At 36.4% G+C, this 22,481-nt stretch overlaps 2 protein-coding genes across 4 annotated transcripts in view; one reads left to right on the forward strand and one right to left on the reverse strand.

The window, feature by feature from the left end:
- Positions 1–20,293, forward strand: TRMT13 (tRNA methyltransferase 13 homolog). Of its 3 annotated transcripts, XM_044238758.1 has the most exons (11): positions 1–239; positions 2,828–2,874; positions 2,971–3,037; positions 6,280–6,342; positions 6,530–6,599; positions 6,755–6,861; positions 7,208–7,375; positions 9,303–9,375; positions 14,767–14,841; positions 17,718–18,150; positions 18,451–20,293. In XM_044238758.1, exons 1-11 carry the CDS (start codon positions 93–95, stop codon positions 18,644–18,646), a joined length of 1,446 nt encoding a protein of 481 aa, XP_044094693.1. In that variant the 5' UTR covers positions 1–92; the 3' UTR covers positions 18,647–20,293. The 3 variants fall into 3 exon arrangements, with proteins under 3 accessions (XP_044094693.1, XP_044094694.1, XP_044094695.1); XM_044238759.1 differs by lacking the exon at positions 6,755–6,861 and having other exon boundaries at positions 7,323–7,375; XM_044238760.1 differs by lacking the exon at positions 18,451–20,293 and having other exon boundaries at positions 17,917–18,050.
- The window catches only part of LRRC39 (leucine rich repeat containing 39), a 17,349-nt gene continuing 13,740 nt past the window's right edge, over positions 18,873–22,481 (reverse strand). Inside the window, exons 7-8 of the mRNA XM_044238761.1 lie at positions 22,199–22,335; positions 18,873–18,928 (exon numbers count right to left, since the gene is read on the reverse strand). Coding sequence (XP_044094696.1) covers positions 18,873–18,928; positions 22,199–22,335 — 193 coding nt within the window. The remainder of the gene's footprint in view (positions 18,929–22,198; positions 22,336–22,481) is intronic.

A 22,481-nucleotide genomic window follows, 5' to 3' on the forward strand; every position in this document is an offset into this window, starting at 1 on the left:
AGCCATATTTGTTAAGGGAAGGGGACCCAAGGGAAGCAAAGAACTTTTCTTCTCTTCACCCGCTGCTTACCACCGCAAACGAACCCTGAATTATGGCGGCTTCTGCGCCGGCCCCGCACACGACTGACTTCCCGGTTGAGGGTCGCTGCAGTTACTATGTGGAAAAGAAGAAGCGCTTCTGCAGGATGGTGGTGGCAGCGGGGAAAAGATTCTGTGGGGAACACGCTGGAGCCGCGGAGGTCTGGTATTGCCCCTACCATTTGGAGAGTTGGAAATAAGTTTCTTGGTCCGGAAACTCCCTTTGCCAGAATTCTGCTCTGTTCGCTGCATTTTTTGGCTTTTCCTGTGCTAAGCGCAGCCCTGCCCTCCCTATGCAGCGATACTGAGCCCTAGCGAAGTGTAGTGCTTCTCGCGCTAACTAAAGCGCCGGCAGTGACCCGGTTATCTTGATACTAAGTTAGGGCAATAGTAGATCTTAGTTTTACTCCAAGCCACCGCCTTATACACTCCGCCCAGTCTCCGCCTTCTTGATGGGAAATCGCAAGGTTTCACTAAATTAGTTCTGATTGTTTTGTGAGTAATAATTACTTCTTGTGAATACGGTTGAGAAACTTTTAAAAAAACATTATTTAGACACACAACTCTTTAGTAGGGAACAAACTGATGGTTACCAAAGGGGAGAGGGAAGGAATGGGTGAAATAAGTACTGGGGATTAGGGAGTGCGCTTGCGAGGAGCACGGAGTGATTGAAAACTTAAAAAAAAGTTAGAGTAGTCTTTTGAAAGCAACTTGTAACTGCTGAAAGGGGGAAGGAAAGATTGAAAATCGTGTAAGAATTGACTTTTTTAAATTGAAACAGGAGGCGTACAATTTTGTTTGAGAATACTGTTAGGCATATTAATTGTACTGTCAATATACAGTTGACCCTTAGGGCGCCTGGGTGGCTCAGTCGGTTAAGCCTCTGCCTTGGGCGGGGATCATGGTCCTATGACCCTCAGCGCTTGAGCCCCACAGCGGTCTCCCTACTCACTGGGGATCTTGCTACTCTCTTTCCCTCTGCCTCTTCCTTGGTTTTTGTGCTCTTTTTCTCTCAAATAAATGAAATCTTTAATTATATGTATATATATATAGTTGACCCTTGACCACGTGTTTGAACTGCCAGTCCACATATACCTGGATTTCATAAACACAGTACAGTATTATGAATGTGCTTCCCTTATTAACACTTTCTTAATAACATTTTCTTTAGCTTTATTGTAAGAATACAGTGTATAATACATGCAACAAAAAATATGCATAATCAGCTTTATGTTAGCAGTGAGGCTTTAGGTAAGCAGTAGACTAATTTGTACTTAATTCAAAAAGTTTTAAATCTCATTTTTTGAAAAGTCAAAAGTTGCTTGTGGAGGAGGGGTGTGGCTTCCCCTCCCCCCTTTCAAGAGTCCACTGTATTTTGGTGTATTTCCTTAGGATATATATGATAGAAAATAAAAGTAAGAACAAGAGATGCAGAACGCTTATAGAAGAACCTGTTTAGTCAGTTTTGGAAACCAAATAGGCAAGCACCTGGTTTCATGGCTTCTGGATGTCCAATATTATTTACATTATTTCTATTAGGTGGCTTATTCTGGGCAATATCCAGTACAGATCAGGGTTCCTTCATCTGCTACTGTCCACCATAGCATATCTCTACTTCATATTTTTGATTTGACGGATACTTGGCTAGAGTGACGTATACAGAAACAAGCATATTCTTGTTTTGGAATGTGGAAGACCCATGACTTACATTGAGAACTCTTCGAAGTATACCTCTAGTTGTATTGTGGGTTGAGGAGATCAGCAAACATCCCTTGATCAAAAAATGAGATTTAATTGATTAATTAAATTTTTAAACATGAGATTTATGGTGGGAGAAAAGTTTTGTTCTCACTCTAAGACCTTATTATATTTGACTTTAACAAAACATCTCAAAGATAACTGCAGGTGCTAACAGTAGTAGATTGTGACTAGTTCCTTACAAGTTGATTGGTATTATCAGAGAGAAAGGAATGTTATTGGTCCCTTGAAGAAAGATTGCAAGACACCAAGGGAAACATGACACATGACGCAATTTGATTTTCAACTGTGGGCATCCTACTAAATCTGTAATATAAGATATATGATCTAATTAAGCATTATGTTTCCATCTTTTTTGTCTTAAGTATCATATATAGCTGAGACCACTTGTACATAGTTTTACCCACTGGTTCTTAACTGAGGGTGATTTTGCCCCCCAAGAGACATCGCAAAAGGGGTGCCTGGGTGGCTCAGTCAGTTAGGCGACTGCCTTCGGCTCAGGTAACAACCCCAGGGTCCTGAGATTGAGCCCTACATCAGGCTCCCTGCTCAGTGGAGAGCCTGCTTCTCCCTCTCCCTCTGCCTACTTGTACTCTCTCTCTCTATCTCTCTGTCAAATAAATAAATAAAAATCTTTAAAAAAAAAAAAAAAAAAGGGCACCGCAAAAGATTATTACAAAATAATGAGGCAAATTATAGCCAGTGTTATCACAGATTTGAAATTCTATATGTAGGTCTTCTCTAAATCTATTTGAAGCTATAAAGCCTTGTTATCCAAAGGAGTATTTGCTCATATAAACAAAAACTAGCTACTTTGGAGATTTTTGTTGCTTAACTTATTTTGTCAATGTTTTATTATTGTCCTTTTAAGGTTTCCTTACCTTGTTTTGGGAACACGTAAACTTATGATTATACTGAAGTTATATCTAGTATCTGTAAGCAATGACTTGATATTTTCCAACCAAGTCCATATATGATCTATCTTTCTTAGGAAGAAAATGCTCGGAAAAGAATTCTGTGTCCTTTAGATCCAAAACAGTAAGTATGGGTCCAATAAGGGTTTTTCTGTGCTAGAAAGAGTAATTGTCACAGGTCTTATAAAATCATTTTAAATACTTTTCTCTTTAAATTTAGCACAGTATATGAAGATCAACTATCAAAGCATTTGAAAAAATGTAACTCAAGAGAGAAGCCAAAACCTGTAAGTGTTTTATCACTTTGATCAAATTGAAAGGTGAAAAGTATGATATGTAATGTTTATATATACTTAGTTGATTACAAATGTGAATACTTAGCAAGACTCTAGCCTTAAGGCTTGAATGTGATAAATGCATTTGAGTGTATAGGACATCAGACTGTGAATCCACTTACAATCCTAATTCAGATAATAGAATTTATGCAACAAGTGTATTGTTTAGAGAGTACTTTCACCGTTTATTCAAAATATTTACTTAGTGCTTACTAAATTTATTTCAATAAAATAGGGCCCCAGCCTGCAAAGAGTTTGAGACTGATAAGTTAACTTGTAAATAAGGGATCTTAATAAGTTTAGTGAAAGAAGTGCACATGTCGTAAGAGCACATACTTGTATAAAAATTAAAATTATATCCAAGGGGTCAAGAAAAGCTTTCCAGAGGGAATAACATTTAAGCTGAGTCTTGATTTGGCAAAGAAAAGGAAGAAAAGTCCTTATAGGTGAGAAGAACTATATGCACAAAGGCAGAAAGTGAGAAACCACATTGAGACTTTGAAGAACTCGGACTTTATTCTGAAAGATACAGGGAACCACTGAAAGATTTTAAGCTAAAGAATGATGTGGTCAGCTTTACCTCTTACAAAACTTTCCCTCAGACCAGTGTGGGAAGATGGCTTGGAGTTAGAAGGACTGGTGAGGGCCTGTTGCTGAAATCCAGGTGGGACATATAAGAGACTAAATGAAAGAGGATGGAAAGGGTAGGGAATAAATGCAAGAATTATTTAGGTAGCAGAATCAAGAAAAGTTGGTGACCAAAAGCTTAGAGTTGGAAATGTGAATCTGAAAGTCAGTAGAGTAGTTTGGAAGTCAGTAAATACAGATCATAGGTAAAGCCTTGAATTTTTAAGTTATCCAGGGTAAGAGATTGGAAGGGTGGGAGAGGAACTTACTTATTCAATAAATATTAATTGAGTACTTATACCAGACATTGTACCAAGCAACCTGCCTATAAGAACATTACAGTCTAGTAGGAGAGACAAAAAATATAATATCTTTAAAATTGATTATATACAGAGTGCTGTGGAAGAATAAAGGAAGAGAGTCTAACCCTCTTTTGGGAGAAATAGGGGATGAGAGAGATGAGGAAGGAGTCAGGGAGGCTTCTCTGAAGGAGTGTCATACAATGAGACTTACAGGTCAAAGGAGGATCAGCCAAGAGCACCTGGGTGGCTTAGTTGGTTAAGTGTCCAATTTTTTATTTCTATTCAGGTAATGATCTCATGGTTGTGAAATCAAGCCACCAGTCAGGCTCCACGCTGGGCATGAAGCCTGCTTAAGATTATTTCTCCCTCCCCATTGGCCCTCCCCTCCCCCCAAAAGGCAGGGGCGGGGGACGATGGGAGGAGACTCAGCCAGACAAGGAAAAACAAACATATGTAAGCACCTAGAAGTGAGAAAGTTGATAGCTTTATCTGAGACTGGGCATTGCACATGACTGGAGTATAAAATACAAGAGGAGAGCTGAGTGAAGATGAGATAAGATAGCTAGGAAGTAGAGCATGAGACCAAGAACAGAACTCTAGTTGACACTGACATCAAAGTGTGAGCTGCTCCTACCTTCAATGAGCTTTTGGCATTTCAAGTGGAATAGTCATGTCCTGTGTATTTCAGACATCCCTGTATTTAGTATTTTTGGCCTCTGAGCAGCAAATGGCAAAGGCACTTGTGAGGAATATGAAGGATCTGAAGTGTAATCTTATTGTCAGGCTAACAAGTTAGCCTGCAAGTTTGTGGATGCTGGCAGAAGAGACTCCTGGGTCAGAGACAAAGGTCTTCATTACTCACTGCTCAGCAAGTAACATGGGCTTCTTGCCTGCATTGATTCCCCTTGTTCCCTAAGATCCATGGAGTCAACAGGGCCTAGGTGAATCCTGACATTTTTGTGCATAGCTTATGTCACAGCTGAAGAACCTCAAGATTATGAAATACATTTCTTCTAAAATAAGCAGTAAAGGGACATCTGGGTGACTCAGTCGGTTGAGCTTCTGACTCTTGGTTTCAGTTCAGTCATGATCTCATGGATCATGAGATTGAGCTTCATGTTGGGCTCTATGCTCAGAGGGGAGTCTGTTTTAGGATTCTTTGCCTCTACCCCAGGCCCCATTTGGATGCATGCTCTTTCTCTCTCTCAAATAAATAAATCTTAGAAAAAGGTAATAGGGGCACCTGGGTGGCTCAGTCAATTAAGGGTCCAACCCTTGATTTCACCTTAGGTCATGATCTCAGATTTGTGAGATCAAGCCCCACGTCAGGCTCCGTGCTCAGTGCAGAGTCTGCTTGAGATTCTTTTGCCTCTTCCCACCCCCATCCCTCAACTCCTTCATAAGCATGCTTTCTCTCTCTCTCTAAAATAAAAAATTAAAAAATGAAATATTTTAAAAGATAATAAAAAAATAATTGGGCAGACCAGAGAGAGGTAATTGAAGTGAAATTGAAGATCCAGTTCCTCAATCACACTAGTAGTATTTCAAAACTAGTGGCTATCATGTTCTCCAGGGAAGATCTGGAATTACTTCCATCATTGCAGAAGATTCTGTTGGAAGATGCTGATCTCGATAATTACATAAAATCTTTCTGAAGATACACTAGGAAAATCTTATACTATGTTATTTTAAACAATATAGTGTTACAATACATTTCTATTTTTTATTTTAGATAAAAAACTAATAAATTTATTTTAATTTATTTTATTTTAGATAAAAAATTTATTTAATCAGCATTTTAAAAGAGAAGAAATCAGACGTAAACCATTGTAATACCATATCCTCTCTCTTTGGTCATGCTGCCTGTCTGATAAACAGCCATGTGTAGTTGGTACTTTGTTGTTTTTGCTGTTAATACCATAAGCAAAACTGACACAGCTCTCAATCTGTGCTATAGATAGGTGAAAAAGTTAATAAAAATTACTAACAAACTTCTTTAGAATATGACTGCTTATTCAAACAATGTCTCACTAGAATATATGGTTTATGAATATAGAGATTTTTGTCTGTTCTGTTCTCTACTGTGGTGAGTCCTTGGCACTAAAGCAAATTAAAGACCATAGTAGGTGCTCAATAATTCATAAATGGGAAAAAAGGAGGATGGCAGGTACAGAGTACAGGGACGAAGGGAAGGATCAGTTTTTGACCTTAATTTTTTTGAGCTCTTCACATTAATGACAGTATTGTGGTTTTGTTTTTGTTAAGGACTTCTTTATTCAAGATATTAACGCAGGCTTAAAAGATGAAACAGAAATACCTGAACAATTAGTAAGTATTTGACTTTATATTTAATTTTAAAAGGTGTCTGTGAGCTATTTCTGTGAATAAGCTATGTCCCAATTTTTGTTTAGGATAAATTAATTATTTTGAATTTAGAATGTATTTTTTCTATAGAATCCATATTATTAGTGATAGTTCATTCCCAGATAAGCTCATGCCCCATTTTTGTTTATAGGTTCCAATTTCTTCTCTTTCTGAAGAGCATTTGGAAAACTTAATTAAGAAATTGCAGAAAGCAAGTGAAGGTAAATTTGCCTACAGTTGCAAGTTAAAATTTTTAAAATAATTAGGTGCCACATGAATTGATGCCAGTATGGTTTACAAAATGTTACTATCATTGCTCAGAGCCCTACGGTTTCATGTTTGGTTGCTTAAGCTATTGTGCTTATATTTGGCACAGGTTTGAACTCTACACTTAAAGATCAAATTATGTCCCATCCAGCATTGCATGATGCCCTTAATGACCCTAAAAATGGTGATTCTGCAACCAAACACCTGAAACAGCAGGTATGTTTAGGCCAAAGTAATTATACTAAAATTGGCCTTTTGTTCATTTGTCAAAAGCTAACATTCTTTCTAAATATAGTTCTTAATGAGATTTTGTTTAGTTTATCTTGTAGGGAATGGAATCTTTCCATTTAAAAAATAAATGTAAGCATATATTAAAAACTTTTGGCATGGATATGGTTCTGAGTATTATGTGTTAAAAATTTCAAAGCAAGGGAAAAAATTTAAAGCCAAACAAAAATATCAATGTGCTCATGCTGCCTTTTGTAGAAATTACCTTGCTTTTTTCCAATTCAAGCCAGATGTGTTTGCTCGAGTTTATAAAATAATCTTGTGAAGTTTGCAGGCTTCTATTTTAGGTAACATTGAAAAATTAAAGTTACTTGGTCCAAGAAGATGCTTTGTTGAGTTTGGAGCAGGAAAGGGAAAATTATCTCATTGGGTTGATATTGCCTTAAAAGATGCTGAAAAAGTTCACTTCATCCTAGTAGAAAAGGTGACCACGAGATTCAAGGTAAGTGAAACCATGGCAGTATATTAGTAACCAAACTTTGTACCTTTTTTGTTAAAAAAAGAAACAATGATACTCAGAAACATGTCTCTTAAAGAAAATTATTTTTCATGTTGATTTGATATGGCTTTTTATTCTAATTATATTGATAAACTGAAGATAAATTTTTTAATCTAAATTTTAATAGTCCATTGAGCTGAGTTCTTTAAATTATTTGCAGAGACAAGAAAATATGTGGAAAGGGCCAAGCTCAAGCTAGGAGTTAAAAGTCTTGGGTTCTAACCTACTTGTGTCACCTACTGACTATTCATTTAGTAAATATTTTATTCATTCATTAAATATTTATTGAGCCTACCATTAGGCACCGTGATACACATTGGGTAGGTAAAGTCAAGACAAGGTCCCTATGTCCTATTACTGATACTTAGAAAGGAGAGGCAGACAAATTAATGATGATAGAAAAGTATCAAGTATGAAAAAAATCTGCACAGAGTATAGTATGGTTTCAAAAGAGGGAGTGACATGTTTTATTGCAGGGAAAGGACACAAATGGCTACATAGAAAAGGTGATGCCTGAATTGTATCTTAAAAGGAGAATTGGTGTTTCCTAGATAGAGGGTTTGAGGAACAGTGTAACCAAATACCTGAAATGACAGGGAAACATAGAAACACTTCTGTCTGATGGGAATGCATGGTCCCAAGTAGAGTTCAGTAGTGATGAGATAGGAGAGGATGGCTAGACTGGAAGGTGTCCTGTTTTGTGCCAGGGGAAGGAGTTTGACTCTATCCTGCTACGTGCTGGGGATTTGGAGGAATGAGATTTAGTTCTTGTCTTTGAGAAGCTAATATCTAGTGGAGCATACTTATGAGTATTTTGGTTCAGTAGGCTAAGTCTCTTATGATAATGGTAAGTACCAAAAGCCATAGGAGCAAGAAGATAGAACACCAGCCCCAGTGTAGTGTGGGTCAGGGAAGGTTTCCTGGAGGAAGTGATCGCTGAGAGGAGATTGAAAGAATATGTAAGAGTTGGTGAAGAAAATAAGAAGGCTTTTTAAAAGTTCATCCTAGCAGTACTATTAAAGCTATATCAGAAGAGTCTGAAACTTGAAGTAGGGAGATTAATAACAAGATAATTATATCTAGTAATCCAAGTAAGAAATAGGCCAGAGCTAAAGCTGTTGTGGTGGGATGGAGAGGAGGGAAAGAATATGAGAAATGCTAAGATTTTGGAAGCAAAGAGAGTTGGTGATTTATTAGTCATTAATAAAGAGGAGTTATTTCAGGTGACACTTTATGGCTTTAAGTGAATGGTGGTGCTTTTTATCTGAGATAGGGAATATAGAAGGTGGAAGAGAAAGAATAGGTTTGAGGGGAGAAATGATGAGTTCAGTTTTGAATGAGTTTGCAGTTGAAGTAGAGCTTTCTAGTTCACAGCTAGATATGTAACTGGTGCTTATCAAAAATATCTGGACCACAGTGTTGATTTGTAAGTCATAGGCATAGGGACATAGATCAGAATGGTGGTTGTGATCTTTCAGAGAGAGTAAGAAGAATGAGCCAAAAATAGTATATTACGGCCTAACAAAGGCAAAGGAGCTGGCAAATAATCTTAGGTTAGTCACTTAAGATTAATAAACCTTAGTCCCTTCATCAATAAACTGTGACATTTTAGAGTTAAAGGAAATAATTATACATAATTTTTTAAATTTTTCAAGCCTTTTAAAAATGTATGATACTGTTATTTTGGAGTTTCCATCAAAGAATATACAGTCTTAAACTTTTAACTAGTGATTCTGGTTTTTAAATATTAAAAAATATGATGGGAAATTATTTCCTCTGAATTTTGAAAACAAATAGAAATATTTTTAATTTCATAAAGCTTTTTTAAACTTAAAAAAGCTGCTGTTATGACAATGTTCTATTTGTGCAGGTAGATGGCAAACACAGAAAGAAAAATTCAGTATTTGAGAGACTTCAAATTGATATTCAACACTTGTGTTTGAGTAAGTTGCATAACTTTCTGTTGCCCTAGCATAAACCATAGAAGTTTCAAATTCTAACCGTTGCTTAGAAATCCAGTGATGCAGAACAGTCCTTCAGGGAAAACAAACTAAAATTAATGCATTATTAATATAGAATGTTATAGCTATCAATTGGATAAATGTAAATTGAATTAGGGTTGGAACTTTTTTAAGATGAGGTTTCAGTTTCAATTAGAAATGAAGTGTCATATTAGGAAAGAGTTTAAAAGTTTTGGTGACATGTCCCTACATTATTTCTTTGTCTTTTCTAATTACGAATCTGTTCAGGGGTGTGTGGGTGGCTCAGTTGGTTGAGCATCCGACTCTTGATTTCCAGTCAGGTCACGATCTCAGCGTGAGATCAAGCCTTGGCTTCGGGCTCCATGTTGGGCATGAGGCCTGCTTAAGGTTTGCTCTCTCTCTCTCCCTCTGGCCCACCCCCTTAAAAAGACTAGTGCCTTCTGCCTGTCATTAATATGACTTTACGTAAACTGTTAAAGAAATGAGCATTCTTTGTCCAGCTGATGGTAAAAGATACTTCCTAGGATTTTTTTTTTAAGATTTTATTTATTTGACACAGAGAGAGAGAGATCAGAAGTAGGCAGAGAGGCAGGCAGAGAGAGAGGGGGAAGCAGGCTCCCCACTGAGCAGAGAGCCTGATGCAGGGCTCAATCACAGGACCCAGATGATGACCTAAGCTGAAGGCAGAGGCTTAACCCACTGAGCCACCCAGGCACCCCTTTTAGAATTTTAAATTGTACCAAGATAATTAATTCTGTGGAAGTGACATTTCATACACACACACACCCCTTCAGTCATAACACTTTGTGCCTTTTCTGTGTCTTTTTGTAGTTTTTTGTATTAATACAAGCATATCCTAGTAACCTCTTCCATCCGCTAATTAATACAGCTTTGTGAAACCCCACATTTACATATAAATCCCTGTATTTAAAACTGTTTAACTGAAAATATTACTTTTTTGATGTTGAAAATCCTAGACAAGTTTTTATGCTATGTGTTGAATTCTTATTAAGAGTACTGAAAAATCGCCTACCATATTTATTAGTTTCTAACCCTTCTGTGCCCACCATGTGCCCCCATTCCATATTTTTAAACTGAAATAAGAGAAAAAGGAGCAAATGTCTATAATCTAGGTCAATACTGCCCTTTTAGAATTGCATTAATTGGAAAATCTTTTGTCCTGCTAAGCAGTGACTGTCTAAAAATACAACCACGAGTCAAAATGTGAACTATAAACTCCTGACTTCCATACTTCTGTTTTTTCCTAATAGTTAAAATAAAGACTTATGTAATGACATACTGAGGGTGATTAAAGATAGTTTGAAATGAGGAGAAAGTGACATTTATTTAAAGGACTTTTCCTTTCTGGGTGGCAGGGTTGGAATTGACTACTCATCATTTAAGGGGAAGAGAAAGAATAAAAAGTATCTGTTGAATTAGGTCACTGCTGACATCCCCACCTCCTTTCTTTTTTCTTTGTTTTTTGTGGGGGCGTTTCCCCCCCAATTTGGGGCTTTTATTAAAGTTACATTTATGTGGTTAAGAATCAAATAGTTCTACAGGTTCTCAAGTTGTTTTAAACATAGCACCAGCCACTCCCTCCCTGCCATGGCTCTCTCTTCAAAGCCAACCACATTTATCTCTTATGGGTGAATTTTTATATTTATCTAAAGTGTCTGACAACAGGCTTTTGTTTTCCCTGATTCCCTTTTTTTCCCCACAAGCATAATCTATCGGTTTTTCCCAAAGGAAGATGAAAATTTTCTACCCCTGCCCCATCTCAAGTGCAAACACTTCCCATTCCTCATCTTTCTAATATGTAATAAATGATTAAATCATAATTTTTTATCCCCAGACCATGTAGTAAATTTCTTTATCCTGTATTTTTTATTGTTTGCTAAATTAATAACTTAGTTTTATTTACTTGGTCTTTTAAAAATGTATTTGTTATAAATACATTCATCAAGTATTCTGTTAGTTTCCATCTTCCTGAAAAATTCTCCCCTGTATGCTTCAAACATGTTCTGATCAAGACTGGAAGCCCTTTGTTCCTGGGGCACAATGATCAACATTAAAACTCTCTTCAGTCTCATCTTCCTTCACTATCCTAGGTGGAAATTTCTTTTTCCACATCTTTTCCCACATCTTCCTCTGTGGATTTAGTTTTTTCGGGCAGAGCACCTAGTCCTATAGATTCCTGAGAAACAGTGCATTAGAGATAAATTTGAGACCTTGCATTGTCCGGAAGCATCTTTTATTTTATACTTGACTTGGCTGGGTATTTGTATTTCTAGGTTAAAAATCATTTTCCTTTAGAATTTTGCAAGTTCTGTTTCACTAGTATTAAAAGTTCAGTGCTATTCTGAATCTTGGTCCCTTGTACTTGATCTGCTTTTTGTTTTTTTTTTGTTTTTTAATGTATAGGTCCTTCTTTATCCTTAGTGTTTAAAATTTTCACAGTAATATACCTTCCTATGGTTGTTTTTATCTGCTTTGCCTGACACTTTGATTTATACCAGTGGTTTTCAGTGGAGGCTGCTATGTCCCTCAGGGCACATTGGCAATGTCTGAAACACTTTTGGTTGTCATAGTAGTAGGCATGCTGCTGACATCTAACAGATACAGACCAGAGGCCTGCTGAATATCCTATACAGTATGGTAGAGCTCCCCAAAACAAAATTATTGGGGTCAAAAAGTCAATAATGCTAAGGATGAGAAATCTGGATTTAGAGATTCTAGTCCTCTCAGCTTTCTGGGAAATTGCCTTGCATTCTTTCGTAATTTTCTCTGCTCCACTTTCTCTTTTCTCCCATTATGGAGGAATTCTTACGATACAGTTACTAGACCTGCTGGGGTGGTTTTCTACTTCTCTATGTTGTCTTTGGTCTTTTTTAAATACTTTTTAAGATTTCCCCAACTTAATTTTTTCTCTCACAGTTTTAATTTCTAAGATGTTTTTCTCTGAGTTTACCTTTATTGTCGTATCTTGTTCTTTTTTATAATTATAATATCTTTCTGAGGATATTAATAATGGTTTTTTAGATTTATTCTGCCTTTGTTACCTGTTTTCACAATCTGTTCTTTTCCATTCGTTTTGGTTTCTTGACTTGAGGCTGTCCTCAAACATGTGGTGCTCCTTGATGGTGTGTTCTTAGAATTGAGGGACTCAGAGCTCTGAGTACTCAGGTAGAGTTGTTTGAGCTCCACTTTGGGGTGATCTGCCTAAGATGTGATCTTTCCACTTGGGCAGGTCAGACTCAGCAGAGAAGACTCTTCTGATCACCTGTCTGGAGGGTAAAGATCGGATTACCAACATCTTAGGACCCTGTGGGAAACAAAAGCTAGGGAAATTAGTATGCACACTCACTGACTCCTGCAGTTTTGCCATACTTCAACTTTCAACTTCCCGTTATCCTTCAAGCTGCTGTCCTCCTGTTCTACAAGCTCCAGAGAATTAGTCTAGTCTTTCACCACGTGGGAAAGAGGTAGCTACCAAGGAGCTATGAGGTGGGGATCTGACTATTAAGTGCTAGTGTTCCACCAACACTTTCTATTGTAGCTACTCAGCTTTACTGCCAAGGTACCTAATGCCCCCAGTTCTTGAGTCTTTTGAAGGTTTGTAGAATAAATTTGGTTGAGTCACAGCCTTTCCCACTTTTGTCTCCTTTAGTTCTCTTTCAGATCTTGTTGAGTTTATACCTTTTTAAAAATCCTTTTATCCACATTTCGGTTGAGTTTTAAGAGGGAGTAAACCAGATATTTGCATTTACTCTACCATCATTTCCCAGATGTTCCTCTGCTCTGTTTTCCAAGCCCAAAGAAATAGGAGAGAGAGGAACACCTGCGTGGCTCAGTCGGTTAAGCGTCTGCCTTCAGCTCAGGTCATGGTCTCAGGGTCCTGAGGTCAAGTCCCACATCGGGCTCCCTGCTTCCCCCTCCCCCTCTGCCGCTCCCCCTGCTTGTGCGCTCACTCTCTCACAAGTAAATAAATAAAATCTTAAAAAAAAAAATCTCTTTTTAAAAGAAAAGAAAAGAAATAGAGAGGAAATAAGGTAATTTTTAAGCATAAAGCAGAAGAACTTTCTTAGACATCCTTTCCCTTCACCCTAATTGATGCTAAGGATGAGAAATCCTAATTTAGAGATTCTAGTGCTCTCAGCTTTCTGGGAAATTGCCTTACATTCTTTCGTAATTTTCTCTGGTCAGTAATTGTAATTGATGGTTAGTTTCTTGAACTACCTTAATTTAAACTTCTATATTCACTGACAAAGGCAAACTAGTCCACTTGGTACCATTTTCTCCTGGCATATAATATACTAATATTTGAAAGAAAGCAATAGAATGGTTGAAATATTTACTAAGTACCTGCATTGGACTGTTGATTATGATAGATGCTGTAGCTGGATTTGTAGCAGGAAGCATACTTTACATTTCAGAATCTTATAAAAAGGAAAATAAATGGTGAGTGGGGTGAGGCCATACCAGAACTGTAATATATTACATCTTACTGCATTACCTGTGGACCCTTTTATTTTTTTTTTTTCTTTTTCAGGACTGTTATGAATATTTTCTTTTTTTTTAATTTTTAAAAAATTTTTTAAAAATTTATTTATTTGGCACAGAGAGAGATCACAAGTAGGCAGAGAGGCAGGCGGGGGTGGGGGGAAGTAGGCTCCCCACTGAGCTGAGAGCCCAATGCGGGGCTCCATCCCAGGACCCTGAGATCTTGACCAGAGCTAAAGGCAAAGGCTTAACCCAATGAGCCACCCCAGCACCCTGAATATTTTCTTTTTTTAAAAAATATGTGAAAAGCTAAGATAATATCTTATTTTTGAGCATTAAGATACAGTAAAGTCTATAGTTTAATTAATACTGAATATTGTATAATATGATGTTATTCATAACTGTTTATCATATGTATTATTTGTTCAAAATAAATCTTGTAGGAGGGGAAGCTTTGACTTCTTTTATTGATGAGTTAATATTTAGCAGAGTAAGGCTTATACAGGGGAAAGTCCTGAGTCAGTGTAGAAGAAATAATACTGTCCCAAGAGTCAAGAAACTTTACCTTGGGAGGAGAGGCCCCACCAGGGGCAAGAGGGAAATAAAGGGGAGAAAAAGAAGAAAGAAACTTTAATTTTAATTCTGGCTGGTCAGCAGCCCTCTGTGTTGCTTATCAGGTCACTACATCTGTGAGTCTCTTATTCCACAGCTATAAAGTGAGAAGTTTTTGTTTGAGTCTCTTTCAGCCCTTAAATTAAAGGATTTAAATTAGTTCTCTCTTTCAGGAGGCCTTGGTAATGTCTCATCTCACAAGAATGCTAACTTGGTTCTCATTTCCTTTTATTTCAGATAAGATTCCTTTGCTAAGCAAAGAAAAACTACCTGTGGTAGGAATTGGAAAGCATCTATGTGGTGTGGCAACAGGTATGTAAACATACTAATAACCTAGATGAACACTCTAAGTTTTAGCTTAATACAGTCCCAGTCGTTGAAATAGTCTCTTGAGTTAGTTTATTAATGAGTGTGCTTACAACTCATTAATCTTCATAGTAGCACTGGCCCTATGTTAGATCAGATATAGAGTTTTCTTATTTATCTGCTTATTTTGGCCATTTTGCAGGATGAATCAAGAGTGTTACATGTAAATACTGAGATATTTAGATGCAAATAGACTTAAAAAGACTTAAAGCTTTTTGGGTTATATTTCAACCAAAAAGGAAACAAATCATTTATGGAAACTATATGATTCTACTCCAGAAGCTACTGATATTTTCAAGAAGTTGCTTGGGAAGGACTCTGAAACCTCTAGTCTAGAAGATGATTATACGTACCAGAATTCTGGGGGAAACGAAAAAAGAAATATTAGATTAAAAAATATAAGATCTCTTATTTTAGCACATCCATCTGTCAGGTGTAGCATGGTAAGGTAGAAAGAGCATGGGCTTTAAAATTGGATAGTCTGGAAATCAGCTGTGCTGTGTAACCTTTGCAAATTATTTAAACTTTCTGAGCTTTGGTTATCTCATCTGTAAAACAGAGATAACATATAATTTACCAGGTTACATGTACATGTCTGGCACATATTAGTGAATGTTAATTATTACATCTCCCTGGCTCCTGCTGGTTTCATCAACTCCCATACAAGGAAATTGGAGCCTCCATTAGACATTATTCAGGTTGACCGGGAAATGGCTTGTGTTGTCTTTCATGGTTTTTAAGATGACTTTTGTGTACCTTATATCATTTGACCCTCATAAGAGTCTTCTGGCATAAGCCAGTTCTGTCCTGGGGAAAGGAAAAAAACGCACTCATTTACTCTTACCCATCTGATCCAAGTTTGTCAAAAATATAATCTATATTGTCCATTTTCATTGCTCCACACACTGTCCCCTCTTAAGTCACTCTGTCTGAATTTTTCCTTCATCCCTCTTACTCTTATTTTACTGAAAAATCTCTGCTGTAGTTGCTTGCCCTTTTTTACAATTTTTATTATTTTTTTTTAAATTTTAAGTAATCTCCACACCCAGTGTGGGGCCTGAACTCATGCCCGTGAGGTCAAGAATTGTATGCTCTTCAGCCCAAGCCAACCAGGCATCCTGGTTGCTTGCCCTTCTTGAAATTTTGTTTCCTTCTCTATTGTGACATTCTTCTTTCCTGGTTCTTCTACTACAGCTATGCCCTTCTTTCTCTCGTGGTCTCCTTCCACTACCTGTTCTTTAATTATTAATATTTAGACCTCTTGGCTACATACCTAATATGTCTTAAACTCTTCAGTAGCTCCTAATACTTAGAGCATAAAGTCTAAGCTCTTTAACAGGACGACGGGCTGTCAGTCTGGCCCCTCCCCTCTAGCCTTTAACGCTTCCTGCCTGCAGCTCTGCTGGTCAGCAAATGGAAATCCTGTGTACTTTTCCCATGTACTGTACTGTGTCAAGTTCTGATTTCCTTCAAGTTCTGTTTATCATAATCCCATCCATACATCTTTACTTTATGATATTTTAGTTGTCTATTATATAATTCTAGCTCTCCCACTATGCTGTGAATTTTTGGCACACAGGGAGTGTTCATACACGACGGTTGGCATATAACAGAAACAATAAGCATTTCCGTGAATGAATGAATAATCTTGACCACGAATTTGCTGTTTCCTAGTCCCTTTCTTTGGTATGTCCTTTTGTCCTTTAAGTTCTTTGTAAAGGAGGGGTTAAAATAGATTGTTAAAAGCTCCTCCTGATTCTAAAATAACTTCATTCTTCTAATAATTTTTCTGTTTTATTCACATTTCTGAAATTCATTTACTTAAGTCCAATATAAAAAAAACTAACTTGAATATATTTTGTCAGTTAATAATAGTTTATGAAAATCCCTTTCTCCCAGTGTTTATTGACTTCAACTCATATATTGAATTAAATTTACTAGTAAAATACTAAGTCATTTAATAGTCACTGGTGACATCTTAGGGTAATGTGTTTTTGATTGAACAGGCACAGTATGCTGGCCTAATCAGAGAGAAAATATGTTTTCTGGTTTTTTTGTTTGTTTTACAGTATATATTTGGGGTCTTCCTACTATTGTCAACCATAGAGCAGTCTTCACTGGGAAATAGTCATAGTCATCAAAAAATCTATTTGTTTAGCTTTTAAGTTTAAAACTCTTTTGAAAGTGGAATACATCTACCTTGGACGTTTATGTATATACTCATCATTACATTCACAAAAGATTGCATGTGAAAGGCATCCAGTAGTTAATGAATGCATAAGTACATAAGGCTGCTCAGTGAGGCCTACTTTTCACAGAATGACTCCCTCTTACCAACTCTTCAGATTCTCTGGATTTGCTCTGAATATTATATGTTTCAGGACTGACACCTAACATCAGTCTAAGCAGATGCCTTTTCCCTCCATTCTTCCTTTGGGTTTCTTAAGCTCAAAACTTCCTGGAATGTAAGTGTAGATAGATCAATGATTTTTTTCCTATTCAAGTCATTTCCTCAGCTAGAGTAGGAGAAATGAGAGCCACGTTGATTAGTTGGACTAAAAGTTTTTACAGAACTTTGAACGTAGAACTTAAGCTTTAGCCAGTTTTGGGGGGATGTAGAATAAATCAGTGAAAATGAGATGCTAATGAGAAAACAGCAAATATGAGCAAAATTGATAATTCATGGAAGAATTCTTACAAGTATAAAACTAAACAGGTTTTTTGTTTTGGGGATTTTAGAAACCATACTGCTGAATAAATGTAAAAAATACTTATTTTTAAAGATGCTGTGGTTTGGGGGGGCCACATAATTGTGTTTGCAGATCTTGCATTACGATGTTTGGTTGAAACCTATGCTGCCAGTTGTGAGGAAAGGAATGAAGAACCTTTAGCCAAACGCATAAAGAATGATAAAACAGGAAAAGAAATTAACACTGTGGCCAAGAAAGGAAATGAGAAAAATGTCCCAGAGAAGTGGAGCCCCGTGGCTGGCATTGTTATTGCACTCTGTTGTCACCACAGGTGTGATTGGAGACATTATGTGGGCAAAGAGTATTTCAGGGCTCTAGGCCTTGGAGCAGTGGAATTCCACTACTTCCAGCGAATGAGTAGTTGGGCAACTTGTGGGATGCGAAAAACATCTTTGGAAGCCTCCAGTCTCAGCACAAAGAGAAAAGATGAGCAGAACGATGACAGTGAAGAGCATGACGACGGGGGATGCCGAATCACAGATGAAAGCAGTGGGAGTGCGCCTGGGTAAGTGACTTCTTGGAAATGCCTGACACCAGGGCAGAAATGTTTTGTTATTGCTGGACTTTCTTTTTAGATAAATGTCCCCAAGAATCTGCTCATGAAAATGCGTCTTACCATCCAATTTTAGAATACATTAAAATACACTTTTATTGTGGCATAAATAAAACATCTTTTGGTAGCATGGGATGTAGCACCTAGTATATTGCAGGTTACTTCAGAACTTATCAATACATAGTAGTAACTAAAATAACTTTTTGTAAACTTCTACAAATTTTAACAATGTTTTGTATTTATTTGGTTTAGGTTCCTTACTGTTGAAGAGAAGAAGAAAATAGGGCATCTTTGTAAATTGCTGATTGACCAAGGCCGAGTCGAGTATTTACAGCAGAAAGGATTCAGTCCTGCTTTACAGTATTATACAGATCCTCTGGTGTCTTTGGAAAATGTATTGTTAACTGCTTTACCAAATCATTCTTCATCACCAGAAACAACTGCTTAATGGAAAAGAAATTGTGAACATCTGTCTTCCACCAAAAAAAAAATTTTTTTAGTTGTATTTTTATATTAATGAAATATACTTTACGTAGTAGAGATGTGAACTTTAAAAACTGTTGTGGCCTCACTGAACTTTGGCAATAGCTTTGTTTTTTACTTAGAAGTCCAAATGTTAGCAAATTCACCAAATTCTCAAAGTAATTCTCTTCAGCAGGGCATCTTGAGTTATATTATCCATCAGTATTTATAGAGATTGGTAAAGTAGTTGAACAGTTGAGTTGGTTATCTGAAACACACATAACACATCAATACACAACTAGCACATTAGCTTTCTATTTGTATTAATTTTGGAAATTTATTGTCCTTTGGTTTTATTTAATACTTTTTACTTCTCAAGTTCAAGATGTATGATCAATTGTCTGTTTGTACCAAGGGCCTGTCTGAGAACTTGGCTTATATATGGATTTTTTTGTCCATTCTAATCTGGAAAGTATAATCAATTGTGATTTTTTTATTCCTAGTATAATCAATTGTGATTTTTTTATTCCTAATGCAAAGAAATTCAGAGATGTTCACAATCATTAATGAATTCACCTTCAGATTACCAGAGCCATATATGTATTTATGTGTTATCTGAATTTATTCATGACAAACAGCAAAACTGAAGAGAAGGTTTTCAAGGGAAATAAACTGTTTCACTTCATTTTTTTAATTGAATAATTATCTAGTTAGAACTTCCAAAAAGATAACTTATAAACCTCATTCACAAATTAAGTTGAAACTTGAAATAACTTCTGAAGTTTATTATCACATCTTTTAAAAGGACATTTTTATACATATAAGCACAATTATAAATACAGTCTCTCCTTTTGAGAAAATAATTTGGAATAAGATGGAAATTAGATAATGAAACCAAAAACCACCTCACACTTAGGCCTTACTTAACATATAAGCAGTTTCTATGCACAGGCAAATATTAAGCCAAACATATAGTAAGGACTGTTACTGTCTTCATGTTATAATTCATGTATTTCTGTCTTTATTTGTAAAAATTGTCTTAATCATTGGTACCTTTGCCAAGACAAAGATCAGAATTAATAATTTTAGGTACTATAATGATATTCTTAGATAACTTTTTTATCCTATATATAGATTTATGATCACATGAATTGTAAAATAGAAGCCTAACGCATTTTGAATTCCTGGCTTTTCCACTTTAATCTCCTATGTTTTATAAGACTACATAGGGTCAGATCCTACCCTACCACCTCAGTGTATGACCTTGCACAACTACTTAATTTCTTTGTGCCTCAATTTCCCTTTTTAAACTGAGGATGATGAAGATAATAATAATACTACCTACCTCACAAGGTTGTTGTAACAAATGAGATGACACATGTAAAATACTGAAAACAGCTCCAAGCACAGTGTAAGTCTCAATAAATACATTAATAATACTAATTCACAAATCTATTTTTAATAACAAGAGGCAAACGGTTTAATTATCTCTGCTTAAGTTGTAACTTTTTTCTCTTTTTATAAGTTCTGTGCCAAATATTATTAAAGTAAAATAGTTTGGATTATTTCTCAAGTTCGTTATTCATGCTGCCCAATCAAGAGAACATAAATAAAGATAGTATACATCATTTGATAATTTGCGTGATTTTATTGGGTCAGGCAATGCTAATTTGTGTCATACAATCTGTTTTGCATCATTTAACAATTTATGCCAAGGAATAAAAAATATTCTACAACAGGCATAATCTCAAATACGCTTCACAAAACATACACATACACTCAATAGCTACAATAATCCTGTGCCCATTTAGCTTCATGATGTTTCTGACAGTGGTACCAAGTACTGTATGGACAGATGAGTTTGTCCTTCAAAAAGCTATAGGTCAAGATTCTTGTTTTCCCCAAACTTATTTCCCTTAAGATACCATGAGAAAGTAACTAGGTGGGATATATATATTGCTATTCCTTGACCTGTCAGATTTACAGGGACAGTAAACCCCTTGAACTTTCAAATTCATCCAAACAACTACCTCTTCCCACATGTCCCACAACTATGTCAGATTTCCTCATCATCCACTTCTGCCACCTCATCTCAGCATCACCATCCATCCAGTTGCTCTAACCAAAAACAGATTAATCTTGGGGTCTTCTCATTTCCCATCATCCATTCACCAATTCTATCTACTATCTGGTTTTTTATGTATTTATACCCCAAATAAGGCCCCAAACTGTAACTTTACTTGTCTCCCAATCTATTTTTCCTTGCTGTTGTTTCTATAACTTGCTACCACAGATCAGATGACCATTTCCTAATATCTGCCACTGGATGTTGGTAAAAAATGATTTATTCTAGCTAAAACACTGTCCAATTTGCTTGGATTATACTCCTTCCCCAAAGCAACTATGTGAAGATAAATTATATTTGAACTTTTGATTCAAAAACTCTTTATGTTTTAGTGCATTATTAAACTATGATTTCTATTACTGTACTATTGTTTCATTAGTTTTTTTTTTAAGATTTTATTTATTTATTTGACAGAGAGAGATCACAAGCAGGCAGAGAGGCAGGCAGAGAGAGAGAGGAGGAAGCAGGCTCCCCGCTGAGCAGAGAGCCCGACATGGGGCTCGATCCCAGGACCCCGAGACCACGACCCGAGCCGAAGGCAGTGGCTCAACCCAAAGAGCCACCCAGGTGCCCCTCGTTAGTTTTATTAATATAATTATCTCTTTGGCCTCTTCTAATCTTGGTTTAAGTTAAAGGCTTTCCTTCAGTGAAAAAGTGGTTTAATTCTTAATTATCAGAGACTGAATGATTGAAATCTATATATCAAAACCTCACATTTTAACTATTGGCTAAAAATCTGTGTTCTCTTAATATTTCTCATTCCTAGGCAAAATAATTGTATTACTATTTGTGGACTGTAGAAAAAGAGGAAATGACAAGGGAAGGTAATGAAATATATGACAAACTGATAGAATGAGGTAGTAAAGCTTTAAGAATCACATCTTTAGGGACACCTGGATGGCTTATTTGGTTTAGCATCTGCCTTTGGCTCAGGTCATGATTTCAGGGTCTTGGGACTGAGCCCTGTGTCAGGCTGCCTGCTCAGTGGGGAGTCTGCTTCTCCCTCTCCCTCTCTCCCAAACCCCCAGCGTGTGCTCTCTCTCAAATGAATAAATAAAATCTTAATAAAAAATAAAAGTAACATCTTCATTCATTTGGTTGTGCTTCAAGTATTTGGCTAAAGAAAAATTTATTTCTTGTCACCACTTGAAGAACTTTCAATACCTTTACAACTTCTCTCCAAACCTTTTTCAAAACTGTGAACAAATTGGAATTTCAGTTTTTTCCTCCCACAATGTTGACCAAGAGACAAGATTTGACAGAAAAGATAAAATGGAATGAGAAATCCATAAAGGAATTTATATATATATATATATAAATTGTGTATATATATATATATATACACACACAATTTATATATATATACATTCCTCTATCAAATATTTGACGTGTGTTTATATAAAAAAGCCATACCTGCTCTTCTCCGGGACTCTTGTATATATGCGTGCATAAATTGAAGGCCAAATAATTCCTGTTCCTCTTCTGCTGTGCTTTCACTGGGAGGAAGTGTTACTTCCACTTTCAATGGGTTGTCTCTGAAGTTGACAAACCTAGCAGTTCACCAAAAAACAGTATTTTTATAGATGCCATAGAAGCGTACATTTATTTCCCTGGGGAAAGATCAAATGGTAATACACTAAATTACTTTTTTTAAACTGATTTCAGTAACCAAACATTTTGGTAAAATGTAATAAAT

This window comes from Neovison vison, chromosome 2, assembly GCF_020171115.1.
Source record: "Neovison vison isolate M4711 chromosome 2, ASM_NN_V1, whole genome shotgun sequence".
Taxonomy (NCBI): domain Eukaryota; kingdom Metazoa; phylum Chordata; class Mammalia; order Carnivora; family Mustelidae; genus Neogale; species Neogale vison.